Source organism: Macrobrachium rosenbergii, chromosome 10 (assembly GCF_040412425.1).
Source record: "Macrobrachium rosenbergii isolate ZJJX-2024 chromosome 10, ASM4041242v1, whole genome shotgun sequence".
Classification (NCBI taxonomy): domain Eukaryota; kingdom Metazoa; phylum Arthropoda; class Malacostraca; order Decapoda; family Palaemonidae; genus Macrobrachium; species Macrobrachium rosenbergii.
In genome coordinates this window covers 9,115,539-9,126,936 of record NC_089750.1, presented here as the reverse complement: position 1 = coordinate 9,126,936, position 11,398 = coordinate 9,115,539, and the positions used below count along the sequence as shown (strand labels likewise).

At 36.1% G+C, this 11,398-nt stretch overlaps 1 protein-coding gene across 2 annotated transcripts in view; it reads right to left on the bottom strand.

Annotated features, from left to right (window-relative positions):
* The window catches only part of LOC136842474 (organic cation transporter 1-like), a 27,878-nt gene extending 16,718 nt beyond the window's left edge, over positions 1-11,160 (bottom strand). The window contains exons 1-2 of one of the 2 annotated variants that reach the window (XM_067109851.1): positions 11,045-11,160; positions 862-1,025 (exon numbers count right to left, since the gene is read on the bottom strand). In XM_067109851.1, the coding sequence (XP_066965952.1) occupies positions 862-1,023 (162 nt within the window). In that variant the 5' untranslated portion in view covers positions 1,024-1,025; positions 11,045-11,160. Of the gene's footprint in view, positions 1-861; positions 1,026-1,699; positions 1,965-11,044 lie in introns of those variants that run through there. The other variant, XM_067109852.1, reaches the window with a different exon arrangement.
* Between the last annotated feature and the right edge of the window lie 238 nt (positions 11,161-11,398).

Genomic DNA, 11,398 nt, shown 5'->3' with positions numbered 1-11,398 from the left:
GAGCCTAAAAAAGAGGAGCAAAATTCTTATAAGGGAAACGTAAAGAAATCGTGCAATTACCACATAAGCCTTGGAAATAATTTCCCTTTGTTTATATTAGTGTTAAGTAGAATTTAATTTTATTAAGCAATTGAAATCATGTTATCTCAAATCAATCAATTTTACACAATTTCATCGCATCATCCCTCGATCAATCCATCGTTTGTCTTAAGCAAATCGGATCAACAGATGAGAAACATTACTCAATCATTACAACAAGAGAGTTAAACATAACATGATAACAAGAGATATATGACGCTGTGACCATAAGAAAAGAAAGAGCATATAAGTGAGGTGGTGCAATACTTTTTAGGCTGAGCTTTTAAGCTTGTCTCGTACCGTGGAGATAACTTGCGCAACTCTTCAGCAGTTTTGTCTGATTTGATGAAGGCAAAGGAAATGACTCATTACTTTTAGTTGGAGAAAGGTGAAAATGACTGGAATTATGAATAGGAAAGGAAATTAAAAATTCTCGGGTGAGACAGCTGCGTATGACCACTAGTGCAATTTAATTTTCAATGGGAAATGAAAAACTGGAAATAATCGCCAAATACTTAAGAAGTCTAAGAACCTATGTTAACACTCACCACCAGAAATTTACGCTTGTGGGAGTTGATAAATAATACTTATGATGCAACCCAAGGAAATAATCATATGTGGGGGTAAGAAATAATACTCGCACCCAAGAAAAGGTCGCTTGTGGGAGAAAAAGAAACAATATCGTCAATTAAACAGATGGAAATAATAGGCTGGAAGTTAACAGACAATAGTGAAAAGTAAACTCTGGAAATTATCGTCTGGGAGAGGAGAAAATGTACTCACATTGTAGCCTATGAAAACGCAGATCGGAGACAGAACGTAATAGATAAGTCTGCGTTGGTATCTGCCTCTCGAGCCGACGATGTCCAAGAGAGCGTCGAATCCGTCCACCGTCCTCGGCTTTTTACCCTCGAACCTGTCGTCCATCTTTGACTCGGTATCCATTCCTTGAATAAAGAAAACTGCATAAGCATCTGTGGTTTTATATAAGGATCTGCATTATTGGATAGAGTAAGCAGGTCTTAATAACTGATAAATAATGTGAACTACAGTGCTTTTTAATTTTTTTAGATAAACTTTTCGTAAATGGCTTTTTTTTTTTTTACAGACTGCTCATATCGCCGAGTTGTTCATGTAAATCGCTGAATTTTTATCGATAAAGGGAATGGCACTAAAGCTGAATGAAGTGAACTTCACATCTCAGAAATTCCCCTGATATAGGGAATCGCAAAAATCGCTGAAATGCCGTCGAAGAAGATAATTCCACTATTCCTTGAACTTTGTGTGCAAATTGCCAAGATGCTTGGTAATTTTATATGGATTTGTCTTATACGGATTTACTCTATTCAAGAATCATTCCTCGTTGCTTCTGAGACGGAATTATGAAAGGAAAAGCGGATTTGAGAAAAGAATCTTAAGTACAGTTCCCAATTAGATACTAAGCCTAACACTCAAAGATACTGCACTGAAAATAGCGCAAGTCAGTGGGAATAAGTTGGAATCAGTCCACCATAAAATATGAAACCAGTAATAATACGTATGAGAGAAACACGCAGCAAATAAAAATATCCAGAATGCAATACCCCAGCGCATAAAAATTATAAGTATAAAATGAACTTACGGAACAAAGTATCTTAGACCGAGCCTGCACAGTGATGCTCCCTTACGCCTCGAACTGAAGCAAGTGAGCACCCACCGGTAGCATACGCTCTTTTATGTTTGCGGTATGATGAAGTATATTTTCCCTAGTGCTGAAGCTCCCCTCCCCCACCAGCAAATAAATGTCTAGACACACTTCACTTCCAGAAGATTTTACATGTCATGCGGCGTTGTTCGAAGGTCGGGTTCTCCTGTTTTTCACCATAACGTGAGTTGGGAAACGGTGTTGCACCTGCGAACGGATATCTGGTATATGGTGGCTGCTAGTCTTACATAAGCTTTCAGATGTAGAGTCAAGGATTGTTCAAATGCTCTTCTACGAAATATTTATGTCAGTGGGTTAGCATTTGAAAGAATATGTATTGGTCAGTTATTCAGTTGATAAATAATTGATGACTCTTGATGAAAGTTGATGAATGTAATTAAGGCAGTTGCATGTAGCTACAAAATAAACTATTTAAAAACAAATTCTGTTTTGACAAACTTTACAAAAATTTCATTTATAACTCTACTTAAAATGTGAACGACTTAGATAAAAATAGACAGGTGAGCTTAGATCATTAATATAAAGCAAACAAAAGAGAAAGAAAATGCGTAGTGAAACGGGTAAAAAAAAAAAAAAGTGTTTAACGTTTGCTACTGTTCGTATGGTAGTGTGGCCATACATTCACAGGCTACTGAAGGCGATGACTATCATGCCTGTTCTCGGATTCGTGAATGCCCGCAGTATTTTGTATTGTATCAAATGTTTATTTTTGTAATCTCAGAATCATCTCTTGAATCCCCTTAATTCCCCCGTCCCTTTGTGAAACCTAAATATGCGTTCTTGCCACTTTCCGAGAGCTAAAAGTAAGTGCTATTGTTCATAGAAACTTATAATGTCATGTCGTGACGCAAAATGTTGCGCGAATGCCCTCAATATTTGGTATCAAACGCTTACTTTTGTTAATCTCAGAATCATCTCTTGAATTCCATTAATTTTCCCATCCCTTCGTGTAGCCTAAATATGAGTTCTTCGTCTTTCTGAACACAAAAAGTAAGTGTTATTGTTCATGGAAAGTTATAATGCCATGTTATAATTAAAAATATTGCTTGAATGGCCAAAATATTTTGCGTTGCATCACATGAATATATATATATATATATATATATATATATATATATATATATATATTTTTTTTTTTTTTTTTTTTTTTTTGTAATCTCAGAATCGTCTCCTGAATTCCATCAATTTCCCCGTTCCTTCGTGAAGCCAAAAAATCTGTCCTTGCGTCTTTCCCAACACTAAAAGCAAGTGTTATACTGTTCATGGAAAGTTATGATGCCATGTTATAACACAAATATCGCTTGAATTCCCACAATATTTTGTATTGAATCCCATGTTTAATTTTTTATAATCTCAGATTCATCTCTTAATTTCCAAAAAATTTCCCGTCTCTTCCTGAAGTCTAAACACTTGTTCTTGCGTCTTTCCGAACACTAAAAGCCTGTCTAGACCGTGATATTGTTCATGGAAGTTACAATGCGTATGATGAATGCAGAGAAGCGTCAGATGATACAGCTTCAAATCTAAGAGGGCATTGCATTAGGTAACCAGGCTGTTGTGTCATTAATCAAAGTCACCCATAGCAACAGATGTCTCCACTATGTCAGACTACAAAAGTTCAGCAGTGTTACCAAAGAGAGAGAGAGCCAAGTGTTGTCAGGTTACAGGACAATATGACGGCATTCGAGGTAAAATAAGTATACCTTAGTTTTACCAGACCACTGAGCTGATTAACAGCTCTCCTAGGGCTGGCCCGAAGGATTAGACTTATTTTACGTGGCTAAGAACCAATTGGTTACTTAGCAACGGGACCTACAGCTTATTGTGGAATCCGAACCACATTATAGCGAGAAATGAATTTCTATCACCAGAAATACATTCCTCTAACTCTTCATCAGCCGGCCGCGGGAATTGAACTCCGGCCCATCGAGCGACAGTCTGAAGCTCAACCGGTTCGGCCAACAAAGGGCTTACGGCATTCTAGGACACAGCATAGAATTGGTATATAGATAACGTTCGAAGAAAACACCTACCAACAGTCATTATGTTTCTCTAATCAACGCAGCTGATCAAAAATAAAGCTGGGGACTTTGATCTGAAATATAAAGCGGACGTTAAAATAGCAGTGCAGCAATAACTGCGTTGTGTTACATGTAACAAATTTACTTTAAATGCATAAATCCATTTTGTAACAGGGCTATCTAACGAGTTCCTTTAACCCTGCTACAGGGGAGGTTTGAAGATACTGGGAAAAGGAGGTAGGGGGGAGTTCTGAGGCTTTTGTAGTAGTGGAAAAAATAAATCTTTGAAAAAAGCTAATAAAGAACGAAAAGAAAAAACATAAACACTGGTGAAGTAAAAAAAAAAAAACTAATGAAGCTGAAGTGGAAAAACGTATCAGTTATATGAAGAATAATAAAACAACAAGAAATTCAGCAATCCCATACTAATAACCGTGGGAAACAATTAAATCACAGATCCAGGCAACAGAGAAATTGCCGCCTCCTTAAGAAAAGTATGGGAAGCGACCACATGTCTGATGGAGATTAAGTACTTTTTTCTGGTTAACTCGAATATGTAAGGTTCCACTTTGTAAAGAAGCAAAATCCCCTCAGGAAGCTAAATAAAGGAAGCTGGGATACATATTATAGATCTGCCCACAGTCTAAACCCCTTATATCAAATCACGTCAATCTGGCAACAGTGTAAAACCCCTTCTGTTAAATCAATGCTTTCAATTGAGTGAACAAATCCATTTGCGCGATAGTACAGGAATCAAATACTTTTTTAATGTAAATAACTTAGGAGAAGAAGGTGCTTTTTTGAGTTTATTGTTTACGTATATGCGCCTCCTGTTGCTTTTTGTTATTGCTTTTTAATTTGTCGGAAAGTTCGTTAACGTTTTACTTTATGTAGGCCTATCAGGTTATCCTTACTCAAGTTTTCATCTCACTTCTCATTATAGACCAAATCCTATCTTGGTGATAGAACTTGTTTTAATTTTCTTTAGTTGAACATGTCCAACGGTTGTAATTGATATTTGATAGGCCTATAATTAATAACTAGGCTGAAACTCGATTACATGTCATAATTTTTTAAAGTAACATCAGATTGGCCAAGAGATAGGAAGCTGACAAAAAACAGTTTCCATAAAAAGCGATTTCTGAAAATGTGTTTAATTGTGCATTTCATTATTTTATGTAATAGCCAGTTTCAAGGGTTGCGAAACACGAGCCCTAGGCAAGACTAAAGATCATTGAACAGTTCCACATCCATCCACTCAACTGGCGTCACAAGGACAGTTGAAAGGATTGCTTACAAAAGGGAAGTGCGCTCATCATCACAATACTTGTGTTTTCCTTGTCGAGAATCAGGTATTACATCACTTTACTTATACATGTGTGCTCGTATCATTTTCTCTTTCTCTCTCTCTGTCTTTCTTTCTCTGTAAACCAACGTTGACGCTCTCACATAATTCCTCAAACTCCACTTACTGACAACAACTTTTTCTTTGTAAATTACAATTGTGACACTTCAACCTTAAATCAAAATTTTGACATTTTAATCTTAAGCCAAAATTGTGACATTTTCACTTTCCGGTACAAAAACGAACTAGGAGATAAGAAGACCTTTTAACGAATATGTGCAGCTCTCTCTCTCTCTCTCTCTCTCTCTCTCTCTCTCTCTCTCTCTCTCTCTCTCTCTCTCTCTCTCTCGTAATTCTTTTCCCAGAGGAGATTTTACGGTTTGTTAATCAAGATCAAGACATTTTAACTTGCCAAACAAAGAAAGAACATGACGGACAGGACAGAGGTCGTCATTCTAACGACGGATTTTGTTAATCTCAATTAAAGTCTTCCGTTGGTACCGTCGTTATATAGGTCTACCTATATATCACTCATTGAAATTCTCGTCAGGAGAGGTGAGGTTATGATTTTATTAAATCTTATTTTGTGAATGGTCTGAGGCTTGTGAAATGGTCCAGTACTAGGTGTTGGTTGACCAAGGAAGGGGCTGGGATATATATATATATATATATATATATATATATATATATATATATATATATATATATATATATATATATATATATATATATATATATATATATATATATATATATATAGACGGACGAAGAATCAACTTACGCTGGAGATGTAGTGTGCCAAAGACTCTGAAGCATAAAATGAAATATTTAAGAAGACATTCCATCGAAAAATTGTAGTGGTAGTAGTAATAATATATTTCTTGAGTTGCGAATGTCTTCCGAACTTGTAAATGAGGTGCCACCGACCTGTATAAGAATTTACGCGTTCATCAGTTCTGAAAGGTAATCGAGGAAGCAAGTCCATCAACACAAGGAAAAACTTCTGATTAGCAAAACGTTTTTAAAAAGAAGTTTCTTTCTTTCGAGTCTCCGGCCGGCCAATGAAGAATTAGAGGAATTTATTTCTTGTGATAGAAATTCATTTCTCGCTATAATGTGGTTCGGATTCCACAATAAGCTGTAAGTCCCGTTGCTAGGTAACCAACTGGTTCTTAGCCACGTAAAATAAGTCTAATCCTTCGGGCCAGGCCTAGGAGAGCTGTTAATCAGCTCAGTGGTCTGGTTAAACTAAGGTATACTTTTTTCCTTGTGTCTTTTAAATACTTGTAGACGAGTCTTACTAAATTATTACCACTTATAATACTCGAAAGCTGAAGGGTTATGAAAACATTTTCTAATCGGTTCGAGACATTGCCACAACAGGGTTGCGATTTTCTTGACAAGTGGTTCTCAACCTGGGGGGCGCGCTCCCCTAGGGGGTCGTCAGCAAATTTCCCCGGGGGGGGGCGCAATCTATAGGAAAAAATTAAACATGCTCTAATTATATTCACTGTTCTCTTAACAAGAGTGAAGAACTAATATTCAGAAGTCGATGGAAAAATGCAAAAGTATCGCCTTTTGACGTTAGTTTTCCTATAGTCTACTATTCTAGTTAGATTCGTTGGGCTTAAGAATATAAACGCCCCATCTCTCTCTCTTTATTTTCGTTTTCCTTTAAATCTGGGAGGGAATTTTACTCATAGAAGCAAGGGGGCCGTGGAGGGAAGGACCAACTCTCAGAGGGGGCGTGGTAATAAAAAGGTTATAAGCCAGTGTTGTAGACAGAAAATGTCCTGCTGGCTGGATAAACGATGCGCTTTTAGTATGTGAAATAGAATAGTTCAGTTGTTATGGTTAAAGAAAGGCGGAGACTGATTCTTAAGGGAGCAGGAGGGAGAGAGAAAGAGTTCGAAGCCAAACAAACGAGAAAAGAGCGGCCCGAAACCGCACACTTCAAGATTAGACTGTGTTGAGACACTGAATTATAGGCTGATGTGCGAGCCTGACTGCTGAATAAAAACAGGCATTATACGAGCGATAATCTTATTGTTTATCAATATTCGTATGTACATGTAGAATAAAACAAAAAACAAACACACAAAGAAGTAAGCTAAATAAAAGCGTATAAAACAAGGAATTAACCCCGTATACAATACTGTTACGGTGTGAAACGGATTAGGAAGAACCTCCCGATTCTCCCCAACAAAACAAAGGCATAACGTGCATGCGTAACGTAAGGCTCATATGTGAAAACGCGGAATAGGAAGGAAAACTGGCAAACAAATAATCACATAGACAGAATATAGCGGGTGAAAATGTCAGCATTAATGGCATATATTTGCATGGTAGTTTAAAAGCAGCATAACAACTGTCCTTTTAGTTGTCTGTAAAAGAAAACTATTGAGATGACTTTGTCTGTCCGTCCGCACTTTTTCTGTCCGCGTTCACATCTTAAAAACTACTGAGGCTAGAGGGCTGCTAATTGGTATGCTGATCATCCGCCCTCCAATCATCAAACATACCAAATTGCAGCCCTCTAGCCTCAGTAGTTTTTTATTTTTTTTATTTAAGGTTAAAGTTAGCCATAATCGTACTTCTGGCAACGATATAGGTGCCAACAACACAGGCCACCACCGGGCCGTGGCTGAAAGTTTCATGGGGTGCGGCTGAGAGCTTCATGTGTCGTGGCTGAGAGTTTCATTCAGCATTATACACTGTACAGAAAACTCGATTGCGCAGCAGAAAATTCAACATATTTTATTACTTGTTTATTGTTGTTGACCAACCTGGCCTTATGTCGGAACGGACTCTTGCTCCTAGGGATATTTTGAATTAGAGTTTCCAGTTCTTGATCTAGACTTACTTGGTACTTAGAGTAATGGTTTTGATAACTGTGTATATTTTTTATTCCAAATTTCTATGCACCGCTGTAAATCCTACATATCTTATTATACCAGTAATGATCGTCTGCACATTAACATCAACTGCAAGTGGCTTTTTATGTTACAAATTTATACGTGTTCGTCAATTTTATTAAATTTTCCTGTTGTTTCTTATTTTAGCTGTAATTCTCATTAAGTAGAGACAAGCTTTCTTGTCTGGTAAGAAGGCTTATATATGTATGTGTGTATATATATAATATATGTGTTTATAAATATGTACATATGTGTGTGGTATGTATATATATAAATAATTATATATATATATATATATATATATATATATATATATATATATATATATATATATATATATATATACATATAATGTGTGTGTGAATGTGTGTATATAAATGTAATGTACATTATATATATATATATTATTTATATATATATATATATATATATATATATATATATATATATATATATATATATATATATATATGTGTTTGTGTATACTGTGTATGTATATATGTATAGGCTATACACACACACACACACATATATATATACACATGCAAGGCTATGAAAACATCTGGGACAGCACCACAAAAAATAAAAAAGAGGGGAAAAGTAAACTAGGTGGGACTCCGCCATCACGACAATCTTATTACATAATGGGCGCTGAGAGATTGGTATCACAAGTGGCCATAAACGGGAAGCTTTCTGTCAAGCTGAAAAGGACTGAACGCAACAAGGAGGGTCCATGAACCCCCAGGTAATTGAGTCAGAAAAGGATGTGTTCGGAATACGAAAGCCGAGTGTGAGCGTCGCTGCCAATCGAAAGGTTCCCGTGTTTATGGGAGTTCTTGGAGGGTGAGAGTTGATGGATGGAGAAAATTCTCTTCCAGTGTTTACATGCATGCACACACACATAGTGTGTGTGTGTACATAGGTGTAAAGTGTAAACACTGGAAGAGAATCTTCTCCATCTAACGTCTCTCACCCTCCTAAAACTCTCATAAACATGGGATATATATATATATATATATATATATATATATATATATATATATATATATATATATATATGTATAAAAGCATACCTTAGTTTTACCAGACCACTGAGCTGATTAACAGCTCTCCTTGGGCTGGCCTGAAGGATTAGACTTATTTTACGTGGCTAAGAACCAATTGGTTACTTAGCAACGGGACCTACAGCTTATTGTGGATTCTATATATATATATATATATATATATATATATATATATATATATATATATAATCACAAATATATGCACGTGATTTGTTCATCAGCTGAAGCCAAAGGATAATCTTGAACAGAAACGAGGCAATGCTCAGTACTTTGTGTAATTAACACATCTTCGAGGTTCCCATGTTTATGAGAGTTCTTGGAGGGTGAGAGATGATAGATGGAGAAGATGGCATTCAAGAATTAGAATTACTCACGTGCTTGAGTCCAGCCAACCTCTGAATCTCTTGTTTCCTTTTCATAAATAAAGTGAGACACATCGGAGACAAGTTTCATAGACGTAGGAACTTTGCATATATATTCACACACACACACACACACACACATATATATATATATATATATATATATAGTGTATATATATGTATATATATATGCGTGTGTATATATATGTATGTTTGTATGTATATAATATATATATTATATATAATTATGTATTTCTGTATATATATGCATATTAAGTGTTTATGTTGTTAGCTATTGTGCAATTAATAATGTCCATTGTAATACTCCTCCGAATTCTTCCTGAAAATAAAAAAAAATCAACTAAAATTTCTTTAAGCATTCGATAATATTTTGGTACCATTGCGAAAAAAAATGGCATTTAACACAAGACTCAATAGAAAAGTTAATTTTGAAGAATGGGTATTCATTAATAATCTCTATCTTTCTCGTTGAAGACTCAATGGAGAGAGAGAGAGATTTCTCACTTGTTGACTTCTAAATTTTATCATCAATATACAGTATTTAGAAGTCAACAAGTGAGAAATCTCTCTCTCTCTCTCTCTCTCTCTCTCTCTCTCTCTCTCTCTCTCTCTCTCTCTCTCTCTCTGTCTATGTCTTCATTGAGTCTTCAACGAGAAAGACAGAGATTATTAATGAATAATCATTCTTCAGAATAAACTTTTCTATTGTCTTCTTAAATGATATTTTTTTCGCAATGGTACTAAAATATTTGCGAACGCTGAAGGAAATTTTAGTTAACTTTTTTTTTTTTTTTTAGGAAGAACTCAGGGGATTATTACAATGGACATTATTAATTGCACAATAGCTAACAACATAAACACTTAATATGCATATATATATACATACATACATACATACATACATACATACATAATATATATGTGCGAGTGCAAAGTTCCTATTTCTCATTTTCATTTGTTAAACTGCGAACATTGAGAGAGAGAGTTCTCACTTGTTGACTTTTAAATATATGGATGAGAGAACAGCTTTTCATTTGTTAATCTCTGAACATATTGAGAGAGAGAGAGAGAGAGAGAGATAATGCCAAAAGGACATTCAACTCAAGACCGAAATTTTAAATCATAAATTTAACAATAAACATTCCTGCATCAGCTTCCCCATGACCGTGGGAAACAATACGTCTATTCTATTCCGATTTGAGTTTTAGCTTACGCAGTAAAAAAAAAAAAGGGGTGGGGAGGGAGGGTAATAATTAAAATCCATGATATAAAGCAATATCGGTTTTTGAAAGAATAGCCACGATAAAGACATGGCATGACATAAAATCACTTGCAAGAGTGATCTTTCATTTCTGTGGCAAACAACTGTTAGTCGGGCAGAATCTGGACGTTCACATTAGGCCTCCAACTACTCTCCACGCCTTACCAATACCACTTCTCAACTAATCGGAACCGGGTAACCTATTCAGTGGGTTTGTCGATGCGTCGTCACGCACGCTCGTTATCAGCGTCTTCTTCAACTTGTAACCTTACCTTTGTGATATCACATTTGCGAACAAGTTCTGCTGTGCACGAAGGCCAGATCCCTCTGGGTCCTACAATGATCCAAGACCTACTGACCTCCTTGTCCTGTCATGTCTCAGTCTGTGTGATGTTGCGGCACGGAGTGCTCTGTTGGGGAATGATTGGGGTTGGGGCTGGGGTGGCGTTTACAGGAAGGACAGGGCAAGTTAAAATTCTGTTGGCCTTGGGATAGGATTGAACTGCTCCAGCTCTAGCGTCTAGACCTTAGAACTACTGTACTGTATCGTAAATTTCGTTACCTTTTGAGTATTTTCGCATTTCGTATTTTAATACCTTTTGACAGATTAATGTTCCTCATTGGAT